This window comes from Parasteatoda tepidariorum, chromosome 4 (assembly GCF_043381705.1).
Source record: "Parasteatoda tepidariorum isolate YZ-2023 chromosome 4, CAS_Ptep_4.0, whole genome shotgun sequence".
NCBI classification, from domain to species: domain Eukaryota; kingdom Metazoa; phylum Arthropoda; class Arachnida; order Araneae; family Theridiidae; genus Parasteatoda; species Parasteatoda tepidariorum.
In genome coordinates, this window is record NC_092207.1 from 18,795,396 (window position 1) to 18,810,714 (window position 15,319).

At 30.5% G+C, this 15,319-nt stretch overlaps 2 protein-coding genes across 2 annotated transcripts in view; both read right to left on the bottom strand.

Moving 5' to 3' along the window:
- Window positions 1–222: 222 nt before the first annotated feature.
- Window positions 223–2,527, bottom strand: LOC122268250 (alpha-(1,6)-fucosyltransferase-like). Its single transcript, XM_043052836.1, has 2 exons — window positions 2,504–2,527; window positions 223–561 (listed from the first exon to the last, which is right to left on the bottom strand). Exons 1-2 carry the CDS (start codon window positions 2,525–2,527, stop codon window positions 223–225), a joined length of 363 nt encoding a protein of 120 aa, XP_042908770.1.
- The window catches only part of LOC107444177 (alpha-(1,6)-fucosyltransferase-like), a 36,781-nt gene continuing 23,863 nt past the window's right edge, over window positions 2,402–15,319 (bottom strand). The window contains exons 6-7 of the mRNA XM_071179328.1: window positions 6,387–6,540; window positions 2,402–2,992 (exon numbers count right to left, since the gene is read on the bottom strand). Coding sequence (XP_071035429.1) covers window positions 2,654–2,992; window positions 6,387–6,540 — 493 coding nt within the window. The 3' untranslated portion in view covers window positions 2,402–2,653. The remainder of the gene's footprint in view (window positions 2,993–6,386; window positions 6,541–15,319) is intronic.

The following is a 15,319-nucleotide window of genomic DNA, read 5'->3' on the forward strand; positions in this document are numbered from 1 at the left end:
ATAATGAAAAATAATGCAATTGTAATTTTAGAAATTGTTTATAGTCCCATACATAAGCATGCAATTTTATTATGTAAATCTCTTATTACAATTTGGTGTTACATTACATTACAAAAAAATCTTACAGTCAATTATGAAAGATTTAATAACTTCCGAATTGAATCTTTCATAATTCAAAACATAAAATATGAAAAAGGACTCAAACTTTGCATTTTAAGACAATCAAAACGTAGTTAACTGGGAAGTTTCTCTTGTCTTATAGGCTGGTACAAAACCTTCTGAAAATTCATTCTTGTTGCTTATCATTCTTAAGAATCCATTTGCTGTTTTGCCTTTCAATGCAGCATTCACTGTAGAATATTCGTTTTTGTAAATCAGAACGTCTCCCTTTTCGAATGGAATTTCTCTTGGGGACTTGGGCACGTGGCCGTAGATGGCTTTTCGTGCAGGAGGAGTTACCCACGCATAATGATGTAGTATGTCCAAACTTACAGCTTTCCTTGACACATCGACAGATTTATCGTCTATGGCGTGCTTCAATTCAAAAGCTAGCCTACACATCTAAAAAAAAGAAGAAAAAAAATTCATTAATTTAATTCGATACATTAAAATTCCCGATTTTTTTAAAAACAATTTTACTGTCAGTAATTTGTTTTGCAATGAAGCTGAAAATCTCTTATCATTTCACTCAAAACATTGATTACAACGCTAATGAATCGGGCTACAATGTTTCCCAATGATCCAAAGGTAAGCTGGACAGATCTTCGAGGCTGAGAAATGGAGGCAATGCGTCAAAAATCTAACCGTTCCAAAAGTTAAAGTCAATGTATACTCAATTTGACGTAAATAAACTGATTTTATTTTATAACCGTCGTTGAACAGCCGACCCAATTATTGGGTTTACGACTACTAATGTTCAATTCCGTAGCCTTGTAATTTTGATCCAATCCAGAAGACAAGGAAACTCCTGTATCAGTACCCCCAGAGGTATTGATTTGTTATGAGAATATGGAGGACTTTGCGACTCGACAGATTTAGCATGCATCAGTCATCATTTACTGCCGGCATCAGACTTCGTGTATCTACAACATGCATCAGTCTTCGGCCGGCGGGGATCGAACACACGAACCCCAACCCCCGACCGACCAGGCTATCCCTGCCTAACGTAAACTGATTGAGAACTTAAGCAAGAATTTAACCGAGCAGTTTCCTGCTTTAGTTACATATTCGTAGAGCTGAACTCTTCTCCCCTTCATATTCTTTGATTCTATTACCCTTTACTGTTGCAACCATTAGTTTTGTTACTCTCTGTATAATCTCAACTTCTGTATAATCTCAACCGGATTTCAATTTCTGTATAATCTCAACCGGATCTCAACTTCTGCTCCCCACTATATTAAAAAATTTAAAGAGGGGAGTATTAGGGAAAATGCAACTGGTACTAGAGAATGCCGAAATGCTAACTTTACGATCAGTTGATACAATTTACAATCTGGTCTTATATTCTCATAAGAATAATTTAAAAATTTAAATGTGATAAAATTTGCTAAAAGACACCGATTGCAAATCCTTTTCGAAAATGAAACTTCCTTATGACTAAAATATTCAAAAACAAAATGTAAAATCTAAAAATGTTAATCTGTAAAGTAAGCTTTAAATATGAATAATTAACCTAGACACGGACGTTAAAATATGAATAATTCCCTGACGAATCGCAAGCAATCATTCTTATTATATTCACATAAATCTAGGTTGTTATGTCCAACTTTCCAACTTAAGATTCTTGCCATAATGCAGGGAAAAAATAACTGGTTTTTGTAAAAATAAATAAATAATAATAATAGAAAAACAAGATGCAAGCTAATGATTATGATGAAAGTTTCATGATACGGAAGAATGTTTAACAAATTTTGATAACATGCATGTCATATATGTGTCATGAATAATTACTCTTAGGTGTTTTTGATATCTTGTGATTTATTGTCAATTTTTTCAGCTTTTTAAAGGATTTAGGATTCGGATTTTTTTAAAACCACTTTTGTTAAAAGTCAGGCAAGTTTGGATGCTTGACATTTTTGATTTTTTTTAAATGTTCAGGATATATGTGTAAAACTATTTGACATGTTTCTTCATTTTTGCGAAAGATTTTCTTTTTCTCGAACTTTTAAGGGTCAAAACTCCAGATTCTTTGAAATTTAAAAAAAAAAGAAAAAACATATCTATTTACAAGTGTAAGTCATGGCACTGACCATTGTTTTATGTTCTAATAACTATTAAGATATAAATACTTTCAGTGGACCTTCGCATCGAANATAAATCTTTTTGTTTTAATTTTGGTAATTTTATTTGCAAGGTTGTACACAGGGAAAATATAAAACAAGTAAGAAGCGTGTACATAGGGGTTATCAATTTAATACAGAAGATTTATAAAAAAAAAATTTATAACAGAAAAGTATGAAATTGTAATTTTAGAAATTGCTTATAGTCGCATACATAAGCATACAATTTTCTTACGTAAATCTCTCATTACTATTTGGGATTTAAAAAAAATCTCTCACTCAATTATGAAAGATTTAATAACTTCCGAATTGAATCTTTCATAATTCAATATATAAAATATGAAAAAGAGCTCAAATTTTGCATTTTAAGACAATCAAAACGTAGTTAACTGGAAAGTTTCTCTTGTCTTATAGGCTGGCACGAAACCTTCTAAAATTTCATTCTTGTTGCTTATCATTCTTAAGAATCCATTTGCTGTTTTGCCTTTCAATGCAGCATTCACTGTAGAATATTCGTTTTTGTAAATCAGAACGTCTCCCTTTTCGAATGGAATTTCTCTTGGGGACTTGGGCACGTGGCTGTAAATGGCTTTTCGCGCAGGAGGAGTTACCCACGCATAATGATGAAGTATGTCCAAGCTTACAGCTTTCCTTGACACATCGACAGATTTATCGTCTATAGCATGCTTCAATTCAAAAGCTAGCCTACACATCTAAAAAAAGAAAAAAAAATCAATAATTTAATTCGATACTTTAAAATTCCTGATTTTTTAAAAAAAAAACAGTTTTACTGTCAGTAATTTGTTTTGCAATGAAGCTGAAAATTTCCTATCATTTCAGTCAAAACATAATTTGCAACCGCTAATGAATCGGGCTACAATGTTTACTAATGATCCAATGTACGTCTGGAAACGACGTTCATTAGATATCTTCAAAAAAAAAAAAACGTAAGCGAGACAGATTCTGGAGGCTGAGAAATGGAGGCAATGCGTCAAAAATCTATTCGTTCTAAAAAGTTAAAGTCAATGTATACTCAATTTGAAGTAAACTGATTTTATTTTATAAGCGTCATTGAACAGCCGACCCACTTTTGGGGCTTACGACTACTAATGTTCAGCTCAACTCCGTAGCCTTATAATTTTGAGCCCAATCTAGAAGACAAGGGAACTCATGGCCCAAGTAATGGGAGAAATTTGCCTCGTTGACTTTTTGATGGAACTAAACCGCATTTGCGTTACATGGAGAGGAAAACCTCACACGCTTAGCCTGATGACGAGGGGACTCTAACCCATGATCCGTCTACCACTGAGGATATTTTACGTCAGCAACTGTGGTCGATGCAAGCCGGATGCGGAATTCGTATCGAGCAACCATCGCTGGGATTTGAACTCGGTTCACCTCATTGGAAGGCGAACGCTCTATCCCCTGAGCCATCACGGCTCTTGGATAAACATTGACTTCTTTTCATGAAGAAAAAACAAACTATTTGCTCATTTAGGGTACTATTTGCTCATTAAGGTACAAAACGTTTAAATTCTGGCTCAAATCATAGCCTTAGCAGAATCTTAGTACATATGATGCTCTGCTAAATCTGAGTATAATAGCTTGTCATGCTATTACGATGTTAGCTAACCATCTAGCATATGAAGCAGGCAAGCATAAAAAATCATATAATAACTTGTTAAGGCGTCTACCTCTTCATGATTTGGAACCAGCTTAAGCAGCTAATAAGCATGAGGTGCTTGTATATAGCTTATCAAGCTATTGCGACGTAAGTTAGCTAAATAGCACATGATGCTGGTAAGCATAAAAAAGTATATAATAGCCTGAAAATCTAGTAGACCTAGCAATACAAAGCAGAAACTAACATATTTTTGTTGCTGGTACCAGCATGAATTTTGAATAGGGTATGCTGTTCACCCTGTAAGTTGTCTCTCTGGTATAGCATCCGCACCGAGCAGTTTCCTGCGTTAGTTACATATTCGTAGAGCTGAACTTCTTCTCCCCTCTATATTCTTTGATTCTATTACCCTTTATTGTTGCAACCAGTAGTTTTGTTACACTCTGTATAATGACCGGATCTCAACTTCCACTCCCCACTATAAAAGGGGGGGGGATATTAGGGAAAATGTAACTGGTACTAGAGAGTACTGAAATGCTAACTTTAAGAGCAGTTGATACACTTTACAATCTGGCCTTACATTCTCTTAAGAATAATTTGAAAATTTAAACGTGATAAAAATTGTCAACAGACACCGATTACAGATCCTTTTTGTAAAGGTAACTTCCTTATGACCCTAACATTCGAAAATAAAACACCTTTTCTTTAAAAAATGTTAATCTATAAAGTAAGCTTTAAATATGAATAATTAACATAAACACGGACGTTAAAATAGGAATAATTCCCTGACGAATCGCAAGCAATTATTCTTATTTTATTCATATACATGTAGGTTGTTATGTCCAACTTTTCTACTTGAAATTCTTGTCAGAATAAAGGTACAAAAGAACAGGTTTTCATAAAAATAAATAAATAATAATAATGGAAAAACAAGATGCAAACAAATGATTATGATGAAAGTTTATGTCATGATACGGAAGAATATTTAACAAATTTTTATAACATGCATGTCATATATGTGTCATGAATAATTATTTTTAGTAGTTTGTGATAACATGTGATTTATTGTTTATTTTTTCAGCTTATTAAAGGATTTAGGATTCGGATTTTTTTAAAACCACTTTTGTTAAAAGTCAAGCAAGTTTGGATGCTTGACATTTTTGATTTTTTTTAAATGTTCAGGATATATGTGTAAAACTATTTGACATGTTTCTTCATTTTTGCGAAAGATTTTCTTTTTCTCGAACTTTTAAGGGTCAAAACTCCAGATTCTTTGAAATTTAAAAAAAAAAGAAAAAACATATCTATTTACAAGTGTAAGTCATGGCACTGACCATTGTTTTATGTTCTAATAACTATTAAGATATAAATACTTTCAGTGGACCTTCGTATCGAAGGTAATTTATCAATAAAAAAATAATAATAAAAACTAAATTCCACAATAAATTAAAAATTTTTACTGATAACCATTCTCAATGTTTAGAACAAAGTTTTTCAGTTTCACTTTACGCAACCATAATTCAGACTATTTTAATATTACTTTCAGTTTATTACTTATTCAATGCTATTTTTAGCTTACGTATACAGGAAGAACTTTAGAAGTAGTTTAGATAATCGCTGAAGGTCTGCTAATTCAACAATTATACATTAATTCTAATTTCAAGATTTTTATAAACAAAACTATTAAAAAATGCCATTATTTGCATTAAATACATATAAAATGATTAGTAGTTTTATAAGTTGGTATGTTCACAATCGCTATGAACATTATTTATAAAGTCTGGGTTCCGGCAAAAGAAGGTCGATTATTTAAGGTTCCCAAAAGAATTTGAAACCGCTGCTATAACCTATACTATTCTCTAAAAATAAATTTGAAATACTCTTCCTTTTTTTTTAATTATTAAATTGTGAACTTGCATTTCAAGAAGAAGAAGAAGATCTCCCATACCCACACATATGACCTATGACGTCAGCCCCAGCTAATCTCAATCAGCAAAATGGCGTAAGTTGAGCTAAGTTTCTCTACATAAGTTAGAATGTTAATTAACGATAAGTTTATTAAATACAAAGCCATATCGCGCATCGAATCGGATTAAATACAATCCCTTCTCGTCTATATCTCTTAATTAAATTAGATTTATTATTTGTTTATGTATTTTATTGCAACCGTCATATATTTTTGTACCTGGCAGCTTCGATCCATAATTAGTTTGTTTATAATCCACGTGGCTTCGTGCCTGACTTTGTGCTAATATATAGTGAAATAATTGAAATCTTTGAGAAAGAATCTTTGTGTAGGAATATAGAATGTGTCACTTAAAAAGAATTGATACTTGACGGGCTTGGCTTACTCCAAATAGAATGAAAAGAGCAGTTGCTAACGTAAACAAATGTCACGTTTCAACAACCAATCAGAATCGAGATACCCACACTACGTCACTTGCAGGTATCCCATTTTCAGTTAAAACGAAAAAAAGCTTGCTTACCCCTGAAGAGAATGTGCACACAATATAGTCTGTTTTGGACAAAGCAAATACATCCAGAACTAGATTCCATAAAGATACATTATTGTATCTGGTCTCCACTTTTGAAGCCGAGGAAGCACTTTCAGGATTATATAAGCAATCGTAGTTTGGGAATCTAGGAAATTAAAAATTTTTGTTACAGAAAACACTTATGCTCACATTCTCACAAAACATATAGAATTTCTAAAATGTTTTTTCTCGCGTTGGCAACGAAAAGCTTAAACAAACGATGCTATTAATTAGGCTTAAATAAAAAGATAAAAATTAACAGTTCATATAAATGAAAAAATTTTTCTATATTTTTGTTTTAATTGTGCTTACTAATTTACGCAAGTTCAGAAAAAATTCAGAGCTATATTTTAATTTCAGGCTAACTTTATAATTGGGTATTTGCGACTCAAAAGAAAGGTGTTTCAAATATTATGTGGTTGTTTTGTGAGTAATAGGTTGTTAAGACATAGAATTAGAGCTACGGGGGGGAGGGGGGTTAGCACATATCTATCAATAATTTTCAAACATTTAAAACATTTTAATGCTATTTTTTTACCTTAAAAAAGCTATCTTTTAGTAAGAAATTTAAGATACCTTATATGTGTTTTAACTACATAATTGCATAATAATCATTCTCATAGGACAGAAATTTTAAAAAACCATTTAATGATTTAATTTCAACGTACTCATTCTAGCGAAAGGAAATTTAAGTACTATTATTAATTATAATTGGAATTAGTTATTTAATATAAGTTTATGGAAGAATATTTTTTCTTCCATAATTGTTTCCTCCGCTCTTTTATTTTTAAAACTATGAAAACACAGAAATCGAGACTTACCATAATTTCTCATACGTTACAAAACTTATCATATCCCACTCACGCAAGAATTCTTTAATTCTTGCTGATACAATTCAACAGTTTTTCACAATCCATGAATCTATGCTTTTAAGTTTAAAAGTATCATATTTTCACCAACAGGGAGGGGAAAAAAACATTTTTGAAAAAACTTTGTTCCAATGATCGGGTTTTCACGTTTTAAGTGCTTTCGTTGATAAATCGAATTCTTTGACTAAACCGATTGTTTGTTCGATGAATTTTGATTATTTGTTTCTTTGTTTTTTCTTTTAGTTTATTTAGGCTTAATAATTTTACTTTTTGGTATTCCATGCTATCCCAAAAATGTTTTAAGCGAATTAAAAAAAAATTCACTCATAATTATAAAATTTGTTTAGCTCAAGAAAATGCAATGAATTTTCTTTTCATAATTTGCTATTAATTTATACTAATTTGTTTAATAATGGTTAAAAGAATTTGGAATACCAAGACGCATTAACTCATGTATCCTTTTAAACTATGTGATTTTAAATGACACCATGAAAAATTTGAATGAAATCGCGGTTGAAGAGTTCTTGAGAAACGCAAATTTAATAATATGACTTTTTAAAAATTTGTAACTCAAAAACTGTTTGATCAATGATGTTCAACTTTGAATTTTAAAATTACACAGCTTAAAATGATGTAAAATTTACATATTTTACATTTTAGTTTTCTATAATTATTAATAACAAACAATAAGAGATAATCATTTAAAAATAAATTTTTATATTCAGTTTTCTTTGGATAAACAAATTTTACAATTGAGTGGGACAATGTTTCTGATTAGCTTTAAAATTTCTTTAAAAAAATGGCAAAAAAATCAGCAAAAAAAGAAGATAAATAATACTAACAAATACTTAAACTTCGGATTTAAACGATCGCTTTCTGGCCTAAACAGCTGGGACCATACTTTCCAGATTATGGCTCGGCTCAACCTCCCGAATCGAAATTTGTTGAATAAAAGATATTGCTATTCATGTAAAACAGTTTTTGCGTCTGATTCTGTATAATATTTAATAGTTAATGCTAGCTAATTAACATAATTAAGGTTGACCTTCGGAATTCTAAATATATATGCATTTGCAACAACACTGGTATATATATATACTGTGCAGCTATATATGTATATTAATATATGTAACACTGGCATAAGAAATTAAAAGAATTTGCAGACTTGATCGATTATCTCCAGAACTACTGAACTGATTTAAATGAAGTTTGATGTGTACATATATTGATACAATACAAAACAAATAACCATTAAACAATTGTATTACACACGAATGATCGTGCGTAACTTTAGTTCGAATCGGAAGGTATGAAATTGCCACAGAACAATTCAGGCCAATTGAAACAGGAAATGAAAAACTGTCTGTAAACATGAAATCCCGCTGCACGGCCTGCATATCTGTAAGAGGGAACCATATCTCCTATTATCCAATTTTTTCTTTTTTTAAATTCTGCAACTGCTGTTTCATACCTTCAGATTTCAACGAGTGTTACGCATGATCATACGTGTGTATTACAATTGTTGAATGGTTATTTGTTTTGTATTGTATCAATGTATATACACATCAAATTTCATTAAAATCGGTCCAGTAATTCTAGAGATAATCGACCATGTCTGCAAACTCTCTCAATTTCTTACAGCAGTGTATAGATTAATTAATATATATACACCGAAGAGCCATTACATTATGACCACTCTCCATCTATAACAATGGGCTCGCCCAGGTTTTCATGGTTTCTCGCCCAGAAGCAATGTTTTCATGGGGCACATTAGGACCCATAATCCTCATAGAACAATCCCTGACGTCTGTAAGCTACTTGAACATAGTTGCAGACCAGGTTCACCCATTCATGGCAACAGTTTTTCCTGCGGGGTATGGTGTTTACCAACAGGATAATGCACCATGTCATAAGGGTTGAATCGTCGAGGAACATTCCAGTGACTTTCAAGTCATGTCTTGGCTCCCAAATTCACTTGACCTTAATCCAGTATAGCATTTGTGGTCCTACTTGGAAAACCAAATTCGTGCTGCCACGCTACCCCCTCGCAATGTGAGGGAATTGCAGGACCAGTTGGTGAGAGCTTGGTACCAGATACCTCAAACTACCTATCAGCACCTTCTGGAATCAATGCCACGGCGGGTGCTAGCAGTTTTGAGGGCTAAAGGTGGTCCTACATGTTATTAGCAGGGTGGTCATAATGAAATGGCTCTTCGGTGTATGCATATAATAATTTCGATATTCAGACTTTTTTTTTGCTGCACCATGACCATTCGTGTTTTTATTATTTGAAAAAAAAGCTATAATACAGATAGCAGCATAAAGTGCGTAACATACTGCTTACCTTTGAATAAACAATAAAGGTTGCGTTTCCCCCTTCCGAAAAAAGGCGAGTTTTAAAGTTTTTGAGACACGAGTAGGGGGAAATTCGTGGAGTGCCTCAGGTTTCATAAGCGGTTTTTGTTATAAATATTATCGTAGAATTTTTTTTTCTTCCAAACATATACAAGATTGCCTAGGCATGGTTCTTGAATGCAGTTCTAGTGGCGAAATAAAATAAATAAATAAAAACTTTGTATAGAAATGCAAGCTATTGAACTAGAGAAAATAAGCTATATAAAAACATTTCTAGAAAATAAGCTGCAAAAAAAAAAACATTTGATTTTTGCAAAGTATCTCGATAAATTATTAGATTCAAAACAGCTCTAAAAAATTATAATCATGGAATAAAAATTTTATTTTGTCCATTTTTAGGAAATAAATTGGAAAAAATATATCTATTTGAATTATTTAAATAAAAATCTAACTAGTTTCAGAGCTATCTACTTTCTTGAAGATTTTGTAGAAATAGAAAACTTGTAGGGCCCCTCGCAACGGCCCTGTATCAATTACATAAATAAAAACCTGATCTTTCCTTTTTTTTAAACTGTACAAAGATAATTTAAAAACAATTTAAACATTATAAATAAAAGCAAAAAAATAATTTTTTGGCAAGATAATTGAATTACAATTTTTACCTAGTATTTTGGAACAGGCCTTTGGAAGTAACCTGTAATTTTTATAACAAGTATGATTAAATAACAAGTTCAAAGTACCTGTTCCAAAAAATATTAGCCATCTCTAGCTGAAAAGGATGAAATATGAAGTCAAACGGGGTCTGGGGAGGATGGAGTCAAGTAGACACAAATGTTATTGACATTTCATATTTAATCAACCGCTCATTTGAAATAAGTATTGAGTAACAAATTTAATCATTTACCACATAAAATTAACACCGTTAATAGTACAATTCGATGTTTCATAAATAAAAGAATTTTAATAATAGAGTCATGCCAGTTTAAATAATCGCCAATTGTTTAGTGTTAATTGCTTTTTTTCTTCAATACATTGTCAATACGTTTTTCAGTACTTTTGAACATATTTAATACATTTAAATGGCTCTTCTAACAATTTGAAGATAATTAGCAATCTTTTCAACTATAAGTCAGCCAATCTGCTAATTTTACTAACATATAGATGGCATGCGAAAACGAAGAATCATAACTCTAAAACGGTGGTGACTCTATTAAAAATGTTTCAGCTACGAAAAAAAATTTTATTTATTAGGTTTTTAGACTGCTTCTTTAATACTAAATTTATAAAATTTCCACTTTTTCATATAACCTCTTAGCCATTGTGATACAAATGATTCTTTGATTATAACTCCTGTATTGTATCACAATGTTGCCCAGGGAACGCCAAACGAGGAGGCGAGGTTATTTTATTCTAACTGCTTAAACACTAAGAAGAAAATTTGATGATATACAAAAGATCAATTTTTTTCTATATCATGAGCATCGATCATTATCTGTAAAATCTATCACTTTTGTCATAGTCACTGGGTCTTAGAGTAGTTGTTATTTTAGTGTTTAGCAATCACAATAGTTCCCCAAGAGGGCTGTCGAGCACATTTAGAAGTAGCCAGAACAAGGACAACAGCCCTCCGAGGAGTAAAAGAATCGTTAATTCCGTACATTCCATGTAAATATATTCTTACAGGGTAGATCTATGAATTCTGCCACATTCAAATAACAATGTAAATAAAAATAACAAAATAAATACAGTAGCATAAATAACTACTGAACACATAATTTTGATAAGCAGAATGCCAAATAAAACTTAGATATTTTAATGCAAAACAATATGGAACAAAAGCCAAAATGATCTCAGGGTTAATTTTGCTTAAATACTAAACTTATAATGATAAACTTATCTAGTACTTAAAACTACACATGCATATATGCAAGTTGTTCTTAACAAGAATTTTGAATTCAAGAGAGCCAAAGGAAGAATTGCATAAATAAACTCCGAAGGGACATAAAGACATGGAAGTGACAGAATCGCCAATTTTTTCCCATACTCCTCTAAATATTTTTGAAAAGGTGGAATAGTAAAGCAATTGATTTGAATATTAATTTAATATCTATTAATTTAAATATTTGTTTAAGCTAAACTTATTTATTTATTTTTCAGATTGTACGTTTGATCTACGAATTAAATCTCTTACTTCATTTTAATTTAAATAAAAATCATGGACATTTTTTGTAAAATTTGATTATAACATTTAATTCATTTACAAATGCGATAAATTCATCGTAAAATAGGATGAAGGTATGAAATAAAAAGATGACGAAATTATTTGTATTATAATTTTTGAGAAACGACCTAAGCATGTGAGGTAAACATCTAATACAAGCCACTTAAAAAATTAAAATGGGACATTATATTTAATTCATCTTTAAATAAGGCTTTTATAGATAAGAATACTAAATATACCGACAATTATTTTAAATGAAAATAATGCGGTACCACAGAAGTATGTAATACTTTTGGCAAGTTTAGCTTCTATATGAACTTTTTGGTTACTAAATAGATTTACCATAAAATGCTCTAGTAATAATTTTAAGTGAACATAATGTTGTATTACTGTGGCATACAATCCTTTTGGAAAGTTTAGCTAAGATATGAACTTTTTGGTTACTAAGTAGGCTTACTGAAAAGTGTACAAGCAACAAAGCCAATAATTTTTATTAAAAATAATGTTATACTACTGCGGAATGCAAACTTTTTGGGGAGTTTAGTGATAATATGAACTATTTGGTATCAGAAACGCTTGACATAAAGTGTACTAGCAATAATTTTAATTGAAAATATGCGGAACTACTGTAGTAGGCAATATTTTTGGCAAGCTTGACAACGATGTGAAATATTTGGTTACTAAATCAGCTTGTTGTAAAACGTACTATTAATAACTATAAACAATTCTAAATTAATATGGTACTACTATGATATAAAATCTTTTTTGGTGAATTTAAATAACTATATGAATTTTTCGATTATTAAATCAGTTTGCCTTAAAATGCACTATTAATAATTTTAATCTGGTAACGACTACTTTGGTACGTAATACTTTCAGTAAGTTTTAAAACGATAATTTTTTTTTTTGGTTATGAAGGTTTTGGTTACTAAATTGGCTTACCATACAAGACACCACATTTTTCAACGAAGACAGATATAAAATTAAGTATAAAAAGTATATAGTGAAAATTTTAAATTCTACAATAATAAACTTTAATAAGAACAATACTGTCAAAATTAATCTAATTGCTATTAAGCTATTTTAAATATATGAACTCATGTTTAGAGTGAAATAAATCTCGAGACACTTAGATTCAATATTTCTTAGAAGTTCATTATATGAATAAATTTTTTAATATTAACATAAGTATGAAAATCTAAAGGAAACTGTATTTTATCTACTGTAGTTTAGATTAAAGTTGTTTGCAAATACTATTTATTTATTTTGAGTTTGTTTTTCGTTTCGTCATTCGATTAGTGGTAAGTTTTAAAGGTACATACCAGATTATGAATAAAATATTTACTATATGAGTGACTTTACTATTCCAGTTCGAACTAATTTTCATTTCAGTTTAAATGTTACCTGAAAAGAAAATACTTATTAAACATACATAATCAGCAAAAACATTAGTTTTTAAAATCTTGAAAAAGAAACTGTTGCAAAATATCGAAAACAAAAAGTACAAGATTCATTTAATTGCTGGAAAGTTTATCAACGTTAAAATTAGCTAATCCAATAGATTGGCAACGACTAATGAACAATTCCAAATATTTCAGAATTTAATCAAAATGAAATTCAGTCACCGAAAAATGAACTAAGGATTTAAAAGAATCCAAATTGGATCTATGATTTGTGAATAGATTTTGTACTAACTGGAAGAAAAAAATTACACTGAAGGAGAAATTAGGGAAATGAAAATTTAAGATTCCTTTAATTGCTTAAAATTTTATCAACTTTCAAATAAGAAAATCTAATAGATCGACAAAAGCCAATATACGATTCTAAATATTTTAAGAATTAAAAGAAATGATATTGAGCCATCGAAAAACGAATTGATTATAATAAATTCACATTGATATAATGGTGTAACAAAACATTGAACAAAAATATCTAAGGAACAAAGTAGGAATAGAAATCCAGAGCAGTGTAGAGTTCATAAAGGGTCATTAAAATGTCCCAAAAACAGGAAACTGAAAAGACTTTGTAAACTAAGTAAAGAAACCAGTAAAAAACCTTCAACTCGTAAAAGACTAAATTCAACCTTTGAAAAAAATCCACCTCGGCTTTTAAACCATTCAACTTCCAAGAGTACTTAGTACCAACATAAATCCAAAAGAAGAGATCATACAAGCATTTCAGCTGAAAGAATGAAACAACGTCACAAAAAGATGAATACACAAAACTGAAGAGGGAGTAAAAAACCATGAAAACAAAGTACAAAACGTTGAAATCCATGACAGAAAAAGCAGTTTTTTTTAGCACTTTGAGTCACAATAAAACTTGTTAAGATTCAATGGCAGTGTCTCAAGTTGAAAAGAAAGATATTTCAGAAAATTATATCGAAAAGAATTTAATCATGTGATGGGTTTTCAATATTTTCATTGGTCTAGGTAAATGATGTGATTTTAAAATATGCTCATTGGTCTAAAAGAATCAGGTGTTATTTTAAAATATTCAGGTGTTATATGACGAGAGAAATATTTAATTACAACTGGCTAGCATGAGCACAAAATTATTAATTCTCTATAAACTAAGTTTTTACCCTATTTGTTCTTATTGTAATGTTAGATGATAGGGAAAAAACACGAATTTTTCTTATACTTATATATTTTTTAGTTTTAGTTAAAACTGAGGTTTTACAATGCTGCAATGTGGATAAAATAAATGTATTATAATTGCCTCTTACAATAATGTACGTAAAATTATACCCAGTTATAAGTCATCATTAGTGTTAGATAATGTCATAAAATCCTAACTAGGGTAAGATTAGTGAAATGGTTAAAAGCATTTAGTTGCGTAAAATATTTTTGAAAATGTGGAATAGTTAAGCAATTGACTTAAATACTAATTTAATATCTATCAATTTAAATATTTGTTCAATCTACAATCTAACATATTGCTTACCTTAAAATAAACAATAAAGGTTGTGTTTCCCCCTTCCGAAAAAAGGCGAGTTTTAAAGTTTTCAAGACACGAGGAGGGGGAAATTCGTGGAGTGCCTCACGTTTCATAGGCGGTTTTTGTTATAAATACTATTGTAGAATTTTTTTTTCTTCCAAATATTTACAAGATTGCCTAGGCATGGTTCTTGAATGCAGTTCTAGTGGCACCATGCAAAATAAAATAAAAAATTAAAAACTTTGTGAAGAAATGCAAGCTATTGAACTAGAGAAAATAAGCTATATAAAAACATTTCTAGAAAATAAGCTGCGAAAAAACATTTGATTTTAGCAAAGTAACTCGTTATTTTGTCCATTTTTTGGAAATAAACTGGAAAAAATATATCTATTTGAATTATTTAAATAAAAATCTAACTAGTTTCAGAGCTATCTACTTTATTGGAGATTTTGCAGAAATAGAAAACTTGTAGGGCCCCTCGCAACGTCTAGCGACGGCCC